The 19024-nt window shown below is 38.0% G+C and overlaps 2 protein-coding genes across 2 annotated transcripts; one reads left to right on the top strand and one right to left on the bottom strand.

The window, feature by feature from the left end:
- Nucleotides 1–300: 300 nt before the first annotated feature.
- LOC146472843 (translation initiation factor eIF2B subunit epsilon-like) lies at nucleotides 301–16296 on the bottom strand. The gene is made up of 21 exons (XM_085119079.1): nucleotides 16118–16296; nucleotides 15833–15957; nucleotides 14002–14104; nucleotides 11937–12019; nucleotides 11257–11331; nucleotides 10658–10757; nucleotides 9807–9884; nucleotides 9560–9637; nucleotides 8981–9066; nucleotides 8170–8292; nucleotides 7387–7487; nucleotides 6688–6793; nucleotides 6540–6579; nucleotides 6042–6174; nucleotides 5316–5414; nucleotides 4871–4966; nucleotides 3760–3850; nucleotides 2442–2559; nucleotides 1977–2057; nucleotides 719–883; nucleotides 301–433 (listed from the first exon to the last, which is right to left on the bottom strand). The coding sequence occupies exons 1-21, from the start codon at nucleotides 16250–16252 to the stop codon at nucleotides 362–364; spliced, it is 2088 nt and encodes a 695-aa protein (XP_084975205.1). The 5' UTR covers nucleotides 16253–16296; the 3' UTR covers nucleotides 301–361.
- A 129-nt stretch (nucleotides 16297–16425) lies between these two features.
- Nucleotides 16426–18544, top strand: LOC146472842 (dolichyl-diphosphooligosaccharide--protein glycosyltransferase subunit TMEM258). Its single transcript, XM_085119081.1, has 3 exons — nucleotides 16426–16464; nucleotides 16624–16742; nucleotides 18258–18544. Exons 1-3 carry the CDS (start codon nucleotides 16462–16464, stop codon nucleotides 18382–18384), a joined length of 249 nt encoding a protein of 82 aa, XP_084975207.1. The 5' UTR covers nucleotides 16426–16461; the 3' UTR covers nucleotides 18385–18544.
- Nucleotides 18545–19024: the final 480 nt, after the last annotated feature.

Raw genomic sequence — 19024 nt, 5'->3', positions numbered from 1 at the left:
ATTTGTTGTTGACCCAAATACCAGTGATATTCGTAGTTACTAGAAACTGGATCATTAGATAAGGCAGGCCCAGAGTTAATTGGCTTAGCAGCCACAGGATATCATCCATTTCTTCTGGTGTATTGAAAATATTTAGCAACCAACGCTTGATTTTGTTTCACAGCTTATGCAAAACCACTCTCTGCTCCCTAATCCAGCGTTAAAGCTCTGACCAGAGACACGAGATCACTCTCCCCTGGTATCACATCTGTGTAAGACCCATTTAGGAATTAATCAGTCAGAGAGTAATTTGAAACAATACAGAGGATAAAAGTTTTATTAAATTTAATACATTTTCCAGCACAGGATTTTTGAAACTCTTTTATTCATCATCTTCGCTTTCGTCGTCACTTTCTTCCTCTGCTTCTTGTAACCACGTGATAAAGGGTGAAATCTGTGAATAGAAATATAGTAAATAAGCGAAACAAGTATGTTCAACAGTTTACACCTCGAGCAACTCAAGGAATGTGAACTAGAATGAAACATAACATAAAACATTGGCCTATGTCATATGTAAAAGAATCGAGAAAAAAGTTGACAAAGGAGACAAAATCTTTTCTTTTAAAGTAGCAAGGAGACAAAATCCCTTCTTTTAAAATAACATCAAATGTGTCTGAAGACATTCTGGCGGTCATGATGTCGCTGAATTAAGCATGACTGTGTAAAGAAGACTGCCTACCTGTTGACGCAGCTGCTGCGGTTCAAAACCGCTGTCCTCTCCTCCTGTGGGCTCGCGTGAATACCACTGAAGGATCACAGTCTCTTCAAGGATTTCTCTGTCGTACAACAAGTGAAGGAAGTGTTGGGAAAGCGGGGCAGCCCACATGGCTTGCAAGAAAAATTCCTTAGTAAAAGTAAATAAAAATGACGCTGAGTTGGAGTGCAATTGGTAATGTTTTGTGAAGTAGACTCAGTAACATCATGTCGCACGCTCAGGCCATCGTCTCAAAGACTTTTGGCCGTCCCAAGTGCTCGTTGACAAATTGAATGCGGTTTAGCGTTGTCTGCACTCTTATCGACAACGATATTCGTCATCACAGTGGTCAAAATTTTGTGTCCACAACAAATTTTCGACTTGTTTTTTACCACAATATCAACGTCAAAGAAAATTTTTACAACAACTGTCAAAGTTTCCGCGCGCTGATTGACGCGAGTAGCGTTGTCTAGACTCTTATCGACAACGCAAAATTAGCCAATCAGGGCCGGGTTGTTCGAAAGCCGATTTACGCTAATCCACGATTAAAAGTTAACCGAGGTTTTCATCTCGGTCATTAAAGATGATTTAAAAGGCTCATTTTAAGCTCAATGTAAAGAAAAGTCCAGGGCAAAACTAAGGGCAAAAATCTTTTCGACCAAACTTTACGGATTAGTAAATATACTCGAATCAAAGTTCACGTTAACCCAGGATTAACTTGATCGGGCTTTGAACAACTGGGCCCAGATTGCGAGATTAGAAACAATTGTGATAAAATCTAAAATCGAATGGGCACCGTGCCTTTGAGGTAGCTGCACCGAAACTGTGGAAGACTCTACCTTTGGATTTCAAACTGCAGTTCCAAAGACACTTTCAAAAACCGTTTGAAAACTTATCTTTTTAAAATGGCTTTTAAATAGTTGCTTTTGTATTTAAGTAAGCCTTTTCATAGATAATTTAGTTTTTAACTTAATATTCCTTCTTTTCAGCATTTTTCATTGTAAAGCGCCATGAGCAATGATTGATTTGGCGCTACATAAGTATATATTGTTACTGTTAATATAATTAATCGTTTCATTGTTTTTCAAAACAAGATATGGGTCATTTCGAACAGATACTTTGGCGATGAAGTTGAGGTAGTGGAGCGAAAGAAACACGCGAGATTTGGCGCGCGTTCGTGATTCCCTCGCTCTACTGTTCCTGAGAGAAATCAGACGCTACTGGCAGTCCAGTCTACACTAACCTCAGTTGCGTTCAACGCGTCTCTTTGGCCATCAAATGTCCTGATATAGTTGGAAATGACTGGCAGCAGGTGTTCCGTAGCCTGGCAACAAAAGAACTCCTTTAAGTGTTCTAGACAATCACCACCATTTCAGTCTAAATCTCATCTTATTTATTTATTATTTGTTTTATTTATTTATTTTTTTATTTATTTATTTATTTATTTGCCACACAAATATTACAAAAAGATACACTTGAGTTAAACCTTGGGTTTCCTCATACGATACACTGGATGGAAAAGACAGCAAAACAGAGGATGGGCGAGTTTAATTTAGTGCTCGGTCGATGAGAAATTTTTAAGGCTTAAAACTAGACTGAACAGCTGGGGGATAAAGTGAAGACGTAATTATCTTAATGATCAGTAATTTTGAGGTTTCTTCAATCTTACGTTACAAAGGAAAAAAAGCTTGCAGTATAACAAACGTACCTGCTTAAGGTTCCTGGACAAGTCTTGCTTTGATAACGACGAATCGTGAAGTGATGACTCCAGTAAAGACTTGATTACGGCTTGATTCAGCTCGTGGAAAGTGACATTATACGCGAACCTGTAGGAACAACAGGAGTTGAAGACGGTTGACAACAGATGGTTCAAATTCTTACTCGTGTTTCGCCACCCAACCTAAAATTCAATTCAGACGCCTTACTTCTCTTGCACCGAATCTAATGCAAGTCCTTTCCTTTCCGATGTCAGTTACGATAATTATGGTCCAGCTCTGCCGTACTTCGAGTTTCTAATCTACCCAGGGCTTGAAAACTAAAATCCACTAGTCCGACGGCACGGACCGGCGAAATCGTGGATCAGGTAAGCGAATTTTGCCACTTCAGTACTATCCTGACGGACAAACCCGTTGTGAGTTCATTTCATAAATGCGTAATATGCTAAAACAAAGCAATAAGGATAATCGTTGCGTTCTAGTAACGTAAAATCCGTTGCCGTGTTCAGTACAAAATAAAAGGTCCCTGGAGTCCGCCCTAAAGACGCTGGAGAGTGGTATCTAGTATGAAGACAACATCTGCATAAGATGAAAGCAATGACGGTCGACACTTGGTGAAACTGTTGAACCATTGCCGCACACCGGTAATGACGCGACGTCTGAACCGGGCTTAATGAGCTCTCGACGGCTCTTTTGTTTGTCGCCTAGTAATTTCACGTTGCAACAACCTTTCAGAGACCAACTTGAAAGCAATGTACTTCCAATTGAACCATCACTAGTCTTTCTAACTTTCCAACAAACTTCTGTTACGGGCTGAGACTTCCCTCAAACCTCAAATTCCCCCACCCCATTAAAATTAAATGACTTTATTTAAGTGTCGAAGTATTTAGCGCTGTAGCGCTAATTGAAGACACTATAAACCAGTGAAATAAACATACAAACTGAACATAACATTTGTTAAAAATCTCAATTGGTGGGAGGCAAGCCATTGTGGCCTTGGATTTGAAAACGGGGCTACCGTGAAACGAATCCAAGTGGTCGGAGCGGGACTTGAACCCAGGGCCTCCGGATTTGAAGTCCGGCGCCTTAACCCACCCGCGCCGCTTCTCTCCATCCAAAAAAATTTCCCTAAAATCATTGTAAAATTTACGCGAAGAATCGCCCGCTTTTGTAAAATATAAAACGAAAAATATCCCACAGCTCTTACTCGACGAAAACCATAACTTTTTATTACAAGCCAGATATGTGTAAATCGATGACTGGAACCCTATTAAACAGTGTCATTTGACTTCTGCCGCACACAGGACTTACTTAGACGCGTTTATCTCCAGTATCATATTTTCAGGATCCACATGATCAGCTACTCCGTTTCTTATAGAATCCAGTACCTCTGCGTAAAACACTTGAGTAAAAGAAGACACACTGTTAGCATGCTTATCAGGGCATTTGCTGTATATGGAATCACTTGATTTTCAGGAAAGTTATGAATGGTAGCGCGGAAGCCCTTGGTGCCTAAAAATTTGGTATGGCCTTCATAGAATACACTGTTCACATACTGATCAGGATGTTTGATCTACGTGGAATCACCTAATTTCCAGGAATGCTGAGAGTGGTAGCTCGCAAGACCTGTGCCCAAGAAATTGTCATGGCCGCCACATGTTTTGGCTGAACTACCTACATGTAACATTCCATAGAATACACTGCTATCATGCTTTTCAGGGTTTTTTTTTCTAGATAGAGTTTGTGTTGGCGGTATATCAAGATTTTTGCCCTAAATAAACTACTTCACTTCACTTTGCTAGAATGTTAGAAAAGCAACCATGAGGATGAAAGAAAAAAACTTTGCTATACAAGCTAACGGCGGAAGAATTGGGTTCTTACCAACAACGTAAAAGAACAGCACTGGAACAATGTCTGACGGACTACTAACTATGATCGCTGGACCTGCCCTTAAGTCACTTAACTTTGACATACTTCCCTATGGTACTTAATTTATTTGTTTATCTTTACATTTATCGTAGAGTGGAGTGACCATCTGAGCATATATCATGTCTTTTTGAAAGCCATGTTCCTTTCTAACATAATGAAGTGAACTCAAAACTCTTCAACAGGACTTCACTCATAACACAACTGCTGTTGTTTGATGCTGTCATCCGCATTCCATCAATAAAGCATTGAAATAGTTTTTTTGTACTGGGTGGAATTAACCATGGTAGTGACATAAAAAATGTACTTTACTTAACTTTGTTACGCTTTGTTGTATTCTTTTTAAAAGTGGGGTGACCATTTCTTATTCGTTCGTCCGCTCATGCACTCGTTCGTTCGTTCGTTCGTTTGTCAATTCACTTATATTGGGGGGTGAGTGGGGGGGGGGGGGGGGGTGGTGTCGTTACTTTGGCAACTTTCTTACGATGTTACTTACCACTGCCGTCCTCAGGTGGCGGGCTGCCGGGAGGAGAATCCTTGTCACTTGACACTGAGCTTACATCATCTTCACTGGAGGAAATTCTGTCCACACCTATGGACACAAAACAAAGAATTTCTAATGCAATAAATGTGATGGAATTTCTATTCGCCTCCATAGCACGTAGTTTGTAACGACTACTGTAACCACAGTAGTAGAGTTTCTTGATATTTATTGACAAGGTGGTCGTCGTAGTGGACAAAAACAATAGAAAATGCCACAACCACGCGGACCAAACTGACTAGCTTAGACTAGCCTGCATAACAGGCGTTAATTTAGCCAAACAGGAGACATCGAGCACGAAGCGCGAGGCGAGAGGGAAGGACAATTTTTTCAGTTTTTTTTTTTTCCAGTACAGTCACAACTGCTTTGTGTTATCTGAGGTGACGATAACTTTTCTCACCCCAAATGTCTTGCATCTGTTCTCTTTCATCATCAGAGTCTGCCTCAGGCCTCCAGATGTACCCTTGTCCTTCTGTGCCTACTTCTTCAGGAACAAACCCTGTACAGTGAGAAGATAAGCAGCAATGAATCATTTCTTTTCCGCTATAATACACCAGGGTTTCGTTTGAGGCTGGAGGCCGTACGTAACGTCCGGTTGCTTTCTATATGCTGCCCGGTACTTCGATGTGACGATGATGATTCAGCCATTGATTCTGACGAGGACCTTGATGAATACACTAGTTTAATTAATATTTGAGAGTTTTCAATATTTAAGAGTTTGACAGTATTCGCTATCTATTAGCATTCGATTAAAAACATTTTGCTATCTCACACGCATTTGTTTAGTTTAAAATATGGCCAACAAATAAAGGATTTCTTGTTATCATAAAGTATTTCAAAAATGACCAGAGCTACAATCCAGCGATAGAACACTGCTTCTCCGGTCTCAGAAACGCCGAAAACAACGTTTCTGAGGGTGAAATCTCAAAAATTTCCCAGGGGAGCATGCATCCCGTCCGGTACTTTTCAGGATAGATCCGGCACCCTCTAATACCACCGCGGTAAGTCCTGATACATATGCAACGAACGTATCACAGTCATTTACACAGAAACATGTTATTATCGTTACCAATGGAAATGTAAATTTACAAGAAACAAAACAACAACAATAACAACAACAGCTGACCATCGCCTTGCAGGGGTGCCGGTTTCTCTTCAAGAGAAAGTTCATCCATTCCAAAGTGAGAATCATCTTCCGTCTGTTTCTTTAACGTAATTTTCACTCCTGGAGAAAGAACCAAATCAGGCCCAACGACCACCTGTAAAAGAAAACAAGGTTTACAAACATTCCCTCAGAATATCAAATTTAAACAGCCGAGCAACTGAATCAGAAGTAGTTTTCACGTTACGAACAGCGGCGTGAGTTGCACTAGACAACGCTACATGCAGCTTGCAACACTCCTTGCACTAATGAAATAGTAAAATGCAACACATTCTGCAATGGACATATCTCGCATTTATACTTCCACTGTCGAATTCTACGTGCTGGCATCAATCACGGCAACGGAAAAGAACGCAGAGATGTCCGTTGCAGTCGAGATATGTGACACTTATACCATTTTTCCCTGCAATATGCGCAGCAAATTTGTAACAAGTAAAGTTACATTATCGTTTTAATACTCACATTAAACGAAATAAATGATCCAGAAGAGATCGTAACGTTCCTACAATGCAAGAATAGGAGAGTAAATTACAAAAAGCAAATTGTTGTTGTTGTTGTGCTATGAGCTACACTTAAAGAAATTTATAAAATATACTCATTTAATAGATACCTTTTTACATGAACATTTTTGCAAAGAATTGACTTGGAAATGTTACAGCCATCTTCGACCGTCACATTATCCCAGAGATGGACACCATCTAATCGGACAAAATCACCTGGGGAAAAGAAAACAACAACAACAACAAAATTATTTTTACTAACATCAATAATAATGTCCTAAAATGTCAGTTGTCAAATCAACCACGAGGCCCGTTTTAGTGGGAGGGTGAGGATGGTCTGCATATGCCGTATCCCATTAGCACCTTATTAACTCTAACAGTGATCAACATCAAATTTCTCCTTGTAATATCCATGCTTAATCAACCCCTGAGGTCATGAGAATTAAGGAAATGATCACCCAAGGTGAATTTTCTTGATATTTCAATAACTTCTCCCCAGTACTTTTATAAGAAAAACTACAGTACAAGATGTGAGAATTTGTTCTTTCACATAACGGGTTAAAGGTTAATTTGAGACCCGAATATAAACTATCCCCTAAATTATAGACAGCTGTAGCCCAGATTTGATGTTTGACATTCTGGATTTGCTATTCAACTGAAAAACAATTTAAATTTAAATTAAAGAACTCAAAGTAACATTCAGGACTGGATTGAACTGCCTAGAGGACAACAAAAGATTCAAGTCAGAAAATTACTTAAGCATAATGTACATAAAAAATATGCAAAAATATATATATATGTTTCCCTACCTATAACACAGTTTCTGCCTATAACGGAATTAGTAATGACCGTTCCAGCTCCCACGGTGGTTCCTTTACTTATTAAAACATTTTCCTCTAACACACAGTCCCTACAGAAAAGAATTTAATTAGTAACTCACGATCAAGGAGGTGTAAAATCCTACAGATGAGCTTCACTCAAACACTACCTGATGTTACAGCAATTAATTTAGAAATTTAGTTTATTTCATTCTTGGTGTAGGTGTTTTTATTGCTAATTTCTCAGCATACAGTTTTAGCATAATACTAAATGCTATGGACCTAACCAACCTCAGTCAGTTTCGAGGTATACATGTTACAAATGAACTATTTTTCTAAAGCTACTGTATCTACACGTTCTCCAATGATACTCCACGTAGAAAAAAGCAACAAACGATACTCCTTGTAGTCTACTTTTGATAAAAAAATAATGATGTAGTACTTAAGTGGAGAGCAGAGACCGTCTCTGTTGTGCCACAACCCAGACTCTCCACTGTCAGTTGAGATCCTGTACCATTGGTGAATCTTCACTCAGTTTACCATCTCTGTTGTCCTCCAGTCCAGCCTCTCCACTCTCCACTCAAGTACTATACCATTAAAATAGAATTATTATTGTTCACTTCTAGCCACAATGTCAAACTGGAATCACTACACTACTGTATATTCAAATCAGGAGCACAGATTGCAGGATTCACCTTCTATCAGTTTTCTTGGAAAGCAACACATTCATAGACATGCATCCATGTATACAGCTGTAATTCAAAATCCACTCACCTAGCTAGTAACAGCTCACTGTCCAAGTAAACATTGTGTCTTGTAAATGAGTAAGAGAAATCCATAAAAAACACGCTGTTGTCGGGTACTATTGGATAGGCCCATCTACTGAGAATATCTTTGCTGCGAAAAGAAAAATTTCAATGCATCTTTGTTTCAAAGTAACTCTGCAAATAGCTGTGGTCTAGTGACAAAAGTCTAATTAATTTGTGATCTAGAGTTCTTTTTAAGGGTGTGGTGTGATTGCATGACTCATAAAGCTTCATTCCATCTTCCGTCGGTATAAAACCACACCAACACAAGACCACCTCTTAACCTTCTCTAAATTAGGGTTTGGGGGGGGGGGGGGGGCAGAGCAGCTCTAGCTGGGAATAGCAAATGTCAATACATTGGGAACTGTAGAGCTGAATTCTGATTTCTTGCACTGTATACTGTAAATGTATTCTTGTACTTGTCTACCATAAAAGCATCACATGAGACAGTGTAAAAATTCTGAATTTGCCAATCTATTTCTTTGCATCTAGACAAAGTCTTGCGCTCAAATTCACAGGTTGGCTAATGTTAAGGTGTCCTTTTCAGCAGTATCAATGATTTATGGATATATAGGAACTAGAAGGTGGTCAGTTGTTGAGAAAACACTGTTAAATGTTGGGAGCAACAATGGACTAATTGTCATCCATGGAAAAATGCAGTACATTTTTGTGTGGGCCTATAAAATCTATGCTAACTCTATTACTCTAATCAAACCACAGAATTAATACATGTTACAAGTGATTCTGTAGAGAAAAATATAAAAATATTGACTACACACCTGACTATATCATACATGTAAGGATTAGAAACTCTGGCGGCATATTTGTCACTTATAAGAAATGAATGAATCTGATTACCCATTATCTGCAAAAAAAAAAAAATATATATATATATCATTTTAATCAAATGAATGTATCCAGTTTGATTCCTGTTCAAGCCTGAATTTTTCAGGCTTTCTTTTCACAATTGCTGAAGTTGCATACACAACCAGAATAGTCTTCCATGTAGTTATAATAAATCTTTCATCTACAGTTCAAATGTGTGATATTTTGTACATTCACTTGCACATGCGGATGGATTGCAAAAAGGCTAAGATGGTTGTATCAATATTAACTGAGTTGATCAGATAAAATTATTGGCCACAAACACACTTCACTTGTCCCCTGGCGCCAAGATGGTGCATAGGGCCTCATTGGCCACAAAACAGAGATTTAAAAGCTCATGTTGAATCAAGCATCAGCTGATTGTCAGATTGAAGGGATAATGTTCAAAATGTGAACTTTTCAATCTCTTTTTAAACCAATAAATTTTGTAAAATGTCTTGAGTGAAAACCAGTGGAAGTGCACTTGTATGTACCTCTTCATTAACGAGGATTCCTCTAACAAAGTCATCCCTGGTTTGGTAATCAAAATTGTCTGTAAATAACTGTGGAACCTGAAAGCAGAAATAAAACAAAAAAAAAAAAAAAAAAGAATAAACAAATTATAGGGATAAATGACAGTTATGTATAAAAGAAAATCAAATGAGTAAAATACATTTGAATTTGAACAAAGGAATAACAAAATAATTACCACAAAACTTTATTATTTTTCTCAAAACTCACCGTTGTTGAACATATACAAATGTTACAGTCCAAAAGATCATATCTTATCTGAAGATTGTTGTTGCTTGTAAACAGACTCTGAAATAACAAAAAGAATGCATGGTTATAAAAACTGACACAACTTGAAACATAAAGTAAATTTGGAGAAATTGAAGTTCAGGTGAACACAATCGCAAGTCACAGGTGGAGGTTCAAAGTACATGCACCTTCTACAAGTGTTCACATCAAGTGACATGAACACAAAGCATCCAGTTACTAGTTATCTATGTTCATGATAACAGTGTTTAAATGAACAGACAGGAATCAGGTTTAAAACCTGACAAAGCTGGCTTCGTGTCCATGAGATTGGGAGCAAACTTTACCTAATGACCCTGAGAAGATTCTTCACTGACTCCCTGTCTTTGAAAGTTACAAGGAACACTGAGCAACATGCCCACATTTAGATTGAAGCCAATCTAAAACTAAAAGACGTCTTCACAACTATATAAACTCAAGATGTGTTACACGATCAAAACAATAAAATCTTATATTTAACACCACAAGTATAGCTAATACATGTATGTAGAGAAAATGTGGCCATTGTTAAGTTGATTTGATTTTTGAAGAAAATCTGAAGCTACATTTGATAAATTCTTTGCTACAAGGCTGCTGCCTAGCAGGAGCTCAGTAAACTGGGGCGCCCAAGAAAATGCTCTGGGCACTTAAATTTTTTTACACAGCACCTAACACTTCACGTGTTGGGCTCCTAACTTCTCAGCTTTTGGCCTTGTGGGCTCCTTGAACCTTTTCTTAGGCAACAGCCTGTTACTAAAATCAAAATTTATAAGATGAAACAGATGAAAGTTTTTTACCAAGGAAAATGGAAATCGTTTTTTGTTGGCTGTCTTCTCACAGTGTAGAATTCTGCCAGTTGTTGAATCCATGGCAACTATAAGATCCTCTTCCTGACATCTATTACAATCAAACAAAGGTTGGAAGTCACAGAGAATTTCATCCTTTTAGCAAACTAATCTTAATAAATTGCCTTACGATTGTGATCAGTTTTCAAGTGATAAAAAGAGGAGAGCTTCCGACTTGTTTTCTTCCCTTCACTAACACATGCCGTAATTTTTCACAACTTCATACCACAGTTGATCCCACACAGTGCATTCTTCTTGACACCAATCTTATAAATGCAGTTTTCATCTGGTCTTTCACACTAGCACTTTTTTTAATCCTTATTTGAAAGTAATCTATCAAGTGAACATCGAGTACGAGTGTTTCCACTGATAAAACATCAAGCATGAGTTACTGATATAACGTCCCTGTCAACGTACAAAAATACAGTGCAATAAATTATTTGTGTAGTTAGGTGTATTTGTCTACAAAATGTAATTGGTGGTTGAAGATATGAATTATTAATGAGATTGAGAAGTAATAAACCAACCAAACACTGAAAGGCATTTGATACCTTGTTCTATGTCCAGGGTTAGCAACTTTAAATACCATTGTCATCAGTGATGATTTATCCTTTTTCCGTCTGTCTCTGTTGACCAGAAGGACACCTATGATTGTTGTCACTGCATCATAATCCACTATTAAGCCAGGTAGATGTTAGTAATACATGACATGGGGAGGAGCTGTGATGAGAGCTCACCAGCTCAAAAGCAAGTACTATAATGTATCAGTATATTGTAAATCAATGAAAGAGAAGCTAGGGTATCTGTTGACATCTACAATATTGAGGGCTTAGTCACTGCAGCGAGAGAGGACCTATTAGATACATGTGCAGCTGGAATTTTTTTTTTTTTCAATTACGGCAAGATGGCTTGTACAGAGATGACCCTTAAACTGACAAAACAGAGTTAAATGTAGGATATTAAGCACACAGAATAAACACTTGTCTAAGTGTACTACTTGTAATAAAAAAAAAACAGGTTTTCATTGTGTTTTGAACAAGTTTTGTAACTACATGTATAAGGAGTGTCCAAAATTTTAATTCAAGAAAAACACCTCATTTACTTTGCAAACTAATGCAAATGTCAAGGCTTTTAAACAAGAGGACTGTACTTAGCACTTATTTTGTAAATGTTAGCCAACTGCTTTCTTACAGGGGACATCTTTCTAATGAGTACCACATAACTGGCTTACTTGTGTTCTTGCAAGACTTGCTCTAACTTCATATTGGATACCACATCACCACTGACTAACACAAAGTCATTCTTGAGTAAAGACTGCAAAATAATATAAGATCAAAGGCTCCTGTGAGCCAACTCGTGAATGCAGATGACACATAGTAATTGCAATTTAGACGGCTACGGAAACTTCCTCAAAAGCTAAAAGAAATTATATCTTTGCCCGATTATGTAACGAAAAATGACCATTCTTGTACTATTAAAATGATTGTCAAATTATTCTGTACAGATTGAATAAGCCGATTATTCTGATGCGCCGATTAAAAAATATCACGTGTTTTTTTTATTCAAAGTTTATGGGAGCACGCCATGTGCAGCTACGTCATGCAAATTCGTGTGATAGTCCGCGGCTACTGGATTTCGCGATCGGGCCAGTGGATTCTAACCATCACTTGCCCGATGGGCAAGTGAAGTTTTTTTGGGAATTAAAATTACAAAATTACTGTAGGGCAAGCCGATCTCACAAAGGGAAATATGTTCAACAAAGTATCGCATTACGATTCATGCCCGACATAAATGCGTGATATTTTTCCTTTGGAGTTCAGTCCACGCAATCCTCAAGTAAAAATAATGAACTATGACAAGCTCTTGCTAAATAAGAATTATTTATCGACCGCGTCCTTTTGCTTTCCCATAAATTACCAGTTGTAAATTTCGAAAATGAAACATTTTTTCCCTTTGAAACCTCTATGAAAGCTGACAAGATCTTAAAAGTGTTCATTTCACCAGAAATTTGCATAATTTTGTTTACGACGTCAATGATGCGTGACATGGCACGTTCCGCTTTCGCGTGAAAACTGACAAATTAAATTATTCTTTAATTAAATTATTTTTAAATTAAATTATTTTTAATTCTTCAAAGAAACCGCACTTCGTAGAAAAAAACGAAAAAATCCTATAACTTTGCTCAGATTCAACGAAAAATCCCCATTCTTACACTAAAATGATTGTCAAATTATTCTCTACAGAATGAATGAGAGAATTCTGACGCGTCGTGAAACAAATTTTCACGTTTTTTTTTTTTTTCACTAATTGAGTTTATGACCCCGGACTTTCTGAAAAACTGAAAAAACTTGAAACTTTGCTCAGATTGAACGAAAAATCGCCATTCTTGCACTAAATGATCGTCAAATTATTCTCTACATATTTAATAAGAATTTCCTGATGCGCCATGAACAACAAATGTTCGCGTGTTTTTTTCCACTAATTGAATTTAAAACTCATTCACTGCGCACGCCCGAAAGTTAACGACAAAACCGACTGATCGACTGATCGACTGATCGACCAAGTCGAGAGTCAGCTATCGCTATAACTCGTTCATTGCGCATGCGTGCATTCACGAGTTAAAAATGAACCCCACTGTACCTGTTAGTTACCCTGAGCATTTAATACATTTTGATTAATATTTTGATCAAATTGATTTGTTTAAAATGCACTACCGTAAACTGCCGTTTATAAGCCCTGGGCTTAAACAACTTTGTATCAGGTTTTAGATGGGCTTATATGTTGTAGGTTAAAATGAATCCCAGGTTAAAATGATTTCGACCTAGGTTGATTTGTATTTTCCTTTGTTAAGGTTGGGTAATTTACATCTGTAACAAAAGGAAAATACAAATCAACCTAGGTTGAAATCATTTTAACCTGGGATTCATTTTAACCTACAACATATACACGGAGGGGCTTATATCCGGGGGGGGGGTTATAACTGGAGTAAAAAATCAGTTTCGAAACAAGCTGCAGCAGTGTTGATTGAAATACGTTTTTTATTTACTTGCTGTTAATTAAGCTTTAATTTAATTAAAACGTAAAGATTTGGAAGAAAATTAAAACAAACAACACAAACAAAACTAGTGTTGGTTGGTGGGCTTATATCCCGGGGGGGGGGGGGGGGGTGGGGGGAGACCACAGGTAGATGGGCCTATAACCAGGACGCTTTTAAGCAGCAATGTACGGTTTATTAAACCTCTTTTGCTTCGTGCGTACAGTAACTGATATAAGTCCTATTAAGAGGATTGTCAAACCTGTCTGTCAATTTCTCGAAGAGCATCACCCACTGACAAGCAGTCTTCAACAACAATAGTCTTCACATCACATGGTGACCTTGAACTTGTCCATTTTGATTGGCTGCAAAAACAAGCAAAATAAAGAATATTTTCACTCGTGCCAAATTAATACAAATGTAAATTATATATTATTAAGTAACTAGTTAACCCTGGTATATACTACATGTACTAGGGGGACCCAAACTGGAGACACAAATGCCAACTAATAATAGGTGACAATCACCCTATTTGGAAATAAAAAGTTGCCACCCGAGTTCTTATTTCAAAGGAAACAAATTGAAAATTTGTCTCAGTGTGATTCGACCTTCAGCTCCACAGCAGTCATCAGACTTTAAAATGATCTCCTGAATATTGACAAGAAAAGTAACTTGTCTAACAGTCTGACATCATAGACATGTATGATTGAATTTTGCAATCATCTGACCTGACCAAAATCCTTTGCAAGGCACTGTGAATACAATACAGGGAAGAAAAGGTAAACTGACAAAAAGATGGGAAGATATTACATTTGTATCAAAGAATGGTTTGGTATTTTGCACACTCATAGGGGTTGGCTGATGACAAAACAACAGCTGTGGAAAGAGATCATTCGAGGAACTCATCAGTGATGTCCCAGTGGCCTGCTTAGCTTAGGGGTCAGTCAGTACGTCAATCAGTCAGACAGTAAGTCATTCAGTCAGTCAGTCAGTCAGTCAGTTAATCAGTCAATCAGTCAGTCAATCAGTCAATCAGTCAGTTAGTCAGTCAGTCAGTCAGTCATTCAGTCAATCAGTCAGTCAGTCAGTCAGTTAGTCAATAAGTTAATCAGTCAATCAGTCAGTCAATCAGTCAATCAGTCAGTCAGTCAGTCAGTCAGTTAGTCAATGAGTCAATCAGTCAGTCAGTCATTCAGTCAATCAGTCAGTCAGTCAGTCAGTGAGTCAGTTAGTCATTCATTCAGTCAGTCAGTCAGTCAGTTAGTCAATCAGTCAGTCAGTTAGTCAGTCAGTCAGTCAGTTAGTTAGTCAGTCAGTTAGTCAATCAGTCAGTCAGTTAGTCAGTCAGTCAGTCAGTCAGTTAGTCAGTCAGTCAGTCAGTCAGTCAGTCAGTTAGTCAATCAGCCAGTCAGTTAGTCAGTCAGTTAGTCAATCAGTCAGTCAGTTAGTCAGTTAGTCAATCAGTCAGTCAGTCAGTCAGTCAGTTAGTCAGTCAGTTAGTCAATCAGTCAGTCAGTTAGTCAGTCAGTTAGTCAATCAGTCAGTCAGTTAGTCAGTCAGTCAGTCAGTCAGTCAGTCAGTTAGTCAGTCAGTCAGTCAGTTAGTCAATCAGTCAGTCAGTTAGTCAGTCAGTTAGTCAATCAGTCAATCAGTCAGTCAGTTAGTCAATCAGTCAGTCAGTTAGTCAGTCAGTTAGTCAATCAGTCAATCAGTCGGTCAGTTAGTCAATCAGTCAGTCAGTCAGTCAGTCAGTCAGTTAGTCAGTCAGTTAGTCAATCAGTCAATCAGTCAGTAAGTCAGTCCATCAATCAGGGCTGAGTCGCTCGAAACATGGTTAGCGCTAACCATTGGTTAAGAGGTATTAAAACCTATAGGTTGTCATGGCATTTAACCCGGGTTAGCGCTAACCATGCTTCGAGCAACTGGGCCCAGTCAGTCAGTCAGTCAGTCAGTCAGTCAGTCAGTCAGTCAGTCAGTCAGTCAGTCTGTCTGTTTACCATACAATGCTTCATATTATCATCAGTATACCATCATAACCAACTAGTCTTCTTGAATTGATATCTATACATTACAAAGCAAAACTTCCAGCAAACCTCAAATGTCTCTTGATTTGATCAGCATGTGCACAACAGAAAACAAAGATTTCTTGTACTCCAGCTTCAACAAGAAACTCAATGGTGTAGTCCAAAAGAGGGACATTTACCAATGGTAGCAAGGCCTGTGAGTGGAAGGAATATGTATATTTACGCTCAATGTGACGACTGGAGAACATCAAATGTTTAATTCAAGAAAACCTACTTAATTTAATTTATAATATCTTAAATCGAAACTGGTAGAAGGTGTTCAGACGCGTGATCTCCAATGATTATAAACCTTACCCTGGGTGTTTCAAGAGATATTGGCAAAAATCTCAAGTTGAAGCTATCTGAAAGAATAACAGCTTGAAAAATCTCTTCAGCTTTCTCTACTGACTCCCCAGATCGTCCTTCACTTCTCTTCTTTTTGGAACTCATGACTTCTTCGAAACAAACATGGCGGGTTTCCTGTGAATTAGATCCCAGACCTGCCTCGACAAATCAACGAAAACTTCCGAAGACGTCCGAAAACACAAAAACTTCCGGTTGCCGACCGAAGATTGCACGAGACCGAACATGGCCCGTAAACAAAGCAGCGGTTTCACCCAATTCTTCCCTTCCACGTCTCCTCTTTGTTTAGTTCCAAGATGGTAAGTATATTTCTCTTACAATCTACGAAATATCTTAGCCATCTTTACGCTGTTATTGCATGGAATGACATAAAAGAAGGCTTGAGTTATTCATTTGCGTTTCTCTTTTGCTTTTAAGATAGTTTCTTTTAATTTTAAGCCATATTTTTTATCCTTCAGGAGGGGTTATCGATAGAACAGATGAACCGATATGCTAGTCCAATAAACCCAGCCGTATTTCCTCATCTGACGATTGTGCTGCTTTCTATTGGAATATTCTTTATGGCTTGGTTCTTTGTGTATCCTTTCATTGTAGCTTTGGCGTTTTAGGTGCTATCAATAATAGTCTGTGCTTGTATTTGCAGTAGTTTAGCTTACATGGAGCGATCATCAACCTGGTTGTAAGCTTACATGTATTCGCTTGATAGTTTTGAATTGAAATAGTTTTGAGGTTGTCTAATTAAAGCCCCGAGAAGAGTTTTACTCCTTCGTATTCACGTGGGAAAAGAAACGTATTGAAAGATTCTAGAGCGTAGATGTAAGCCTTTTGGAAAAAAATCTGACCATGTACCAATGGCTGTTTAGATCATGTGACTATATTCTAGATGATTTCTTTGTCACGCAATGTAAAAATATTGTCCTTTTCGTTTTTTGAAGAGCTGTGGAGAGTGAGCCTAAAATTTGTGGATGCAATTGTCCATGAAAGACCCCCTTTTTGCAATTGGCTTACAATAATAATTATTATTTAAAGCTTTGCATTACAAGTACAGGTAGTGTGGAAAGTAGGCACGTCTCACATTTTTTAAAGTTGTGAGTTTTGGTTGGTGCCTATAATATAAAATTTTATTATATAGACAGGAGTGTTTTACTGGAAAATACACCACTCAGAAAATTCATGTGAAACTACATCAGGAATCCTAGTGGCATATTTTCCATATCCTCACCAGTGAAGATAATGATGAATGAAGATGTTACTTCCTGTTTTTTATGGTTGTTTGTGCAAACGGTTAGTGAAAAATGGTGAGCAATAGATTGTCTATATAATAAAAAGAATTACACGGTGGCTTGAAGATATGAATTTTATTTTCTCGTGTTACAAACAACATTTTATCACTCGAAAATAAAATTCATATCTTCGCGCCACCATGTAATTTCCTGTATATAAGTTATTCTGCAACTTATTTAGCAGATGCTCTCAATTGCAGGAATGTTTTAAGGGAGACAAAACTAGAAATTACTCTTTTTCAGAACAGTTGTGTGTATTGTTGTTTGCAACAATTTGAGGGGTGATGCAATGTTGCACCAGGTGCGTGGGCCTTAATAGAATATAAAGGGGCACTGTCACAGAGATTTTGCCGTCTTTTGACCAAAGCTACTCAAATACTAACTGAGAACCTTTACTCTTGCATCAAATTGTTTGTAGAGCATTGGGAAGAAATATTAACTGATCTCTTCAATGAAGAACAACCTATAAATCAGTGTTTAGCAATTTCTCCAAAATACACAGGAAGAAATTGAAACATTTGGCCAATTTTTAAAGTTGTAATCCATTTCCGTCCAAGCCATCCGCAGCAAAAGGTGACACTAGCTTATGTATACTCATAGGGTAATTGTTAACAATACTGGGGGAATACTGAACCATCAATACAGATATGTTTTTTTTGCTATTCAAAGGCACAGTAAAAATAATTACTAGTGACACTACCCTTTTAACTTCATAAGTTTTAGAAAGTAGATTTTTTTGTCCCTGAAATTAACTTTTGATATTGTCATGTACTGTCATTGTATAATGCTTTCCTTGACAATAATCATAGCTATGAGGTCACCTCCACCAAATACAGTAGAGACATCTACAAGGAACTACTGGTGTCATTAGTTGCTTCTCTTTTCATGGGATTTGGCGTGCTTTTCCTGCTTCTTTGGGTTGGAATTTATGTATGATAGTTGGAACTCTGTGACTGCCAAGAAAAGCTGTCTACGTGAACTGTGTTTCACACTGTAACAATTCAAGAACAGTCTTGCCCAGCATGATGCAGAGTGCACTTGTATTTTAACAGAGAGGATTTCGTAAATGTAATAGTAATAAAGAAATTTACTTGTCTTTGTTTAGTGCGGCTGAAGATCAGTGGATCAACGGATAAAATATCAAGGCAACATTTCCTAAAGGAATTGTAGGTCACAGGCAAAAACTTCGGCAAATCTGAGCTAAATACCAAAGAGTGATCTAAAAAGCACCATAGATCAGTTATGTTTTGAGCCAGTTAGTCAGTGTAGAACAAAGTGCAGGTGACCATGCCATAATGTTCAATGATTCTTTTCCACGCAAATCATTCCCTTACTAGAACCGCCGCCTGGTTAATTTGAACCCTGGCCAGCCTAACACTCAGGGCTAAGTTGCTCGAAGCATGGTTAGTGCTAACCATTGGTTAAGAGGTATTAAAACCTATAGGTTGTCATGGTATTTAACCCGGGTTAGCGCTAACCATGCTTTGAGCAACTGGGCCCTGGTCTTTAAATAACAGAGGAGAAGGTGTTACCTTTGCATTGACATCTGCCAATGGTTAGACCTTCACATGGCTTG

The sequence above is a fragment of the Pavona decussata genome, unplaced genomic scaffold (genome assembly GCF_977016875.1).
Source record: "Pavona decussata unplaced genomic scaffold, jaPavDecu1.1 SCAFFOLD_96, whole genome shotgun sequence".
Classification (NCBI taxonomy): domain Eukaryota; kingdom Metazoa; phylum Cnidaria; class Anthozoa; order Scleractinia; family Agariciidae; genus Pavona; species Pavona decussata.
The sequence above is the reverse complement of the archived record's forward strand: the minus strand, read 5'-3'. Positions and strand labels throughout refer to the sequence as shown.

Excerpts from the sequence above, each read along its gene's own strand:
- LOC146472842 (XM_085119081.1), top strand. Across the intron at positions 16,743-18,257 it reads TTTATGGCTTGGTTCTTTGT|CTATGAGGTCACCTCCACCA; the intron begins GTATCCTTTCAT and ends CAATAATCATAG.
- LOC146472843 (XM_085119079.1), bottom strand. The coding sequence starts at position 16,252 with ATGAGTTCCAAAAAGAAGAGAAGTGAAGGACGATCTGGGGAGTCAGTA. Across the intron at positions 14,105-15,832 it reads CAAATCAAGAGACATTTGAG|CCAATCAAAATGGACAAGTT; the intron begins GTTTGCTGGAAG and ends TTGTTTTTGCAG. Across the intron at positions 6,580-6,687 it reads AAAAATGTTCATGTAAAAAG|GAACGTTACGATCTCTTCTG; the intron begins GTATCTATTAAA and ends CTTGCATTGTAG.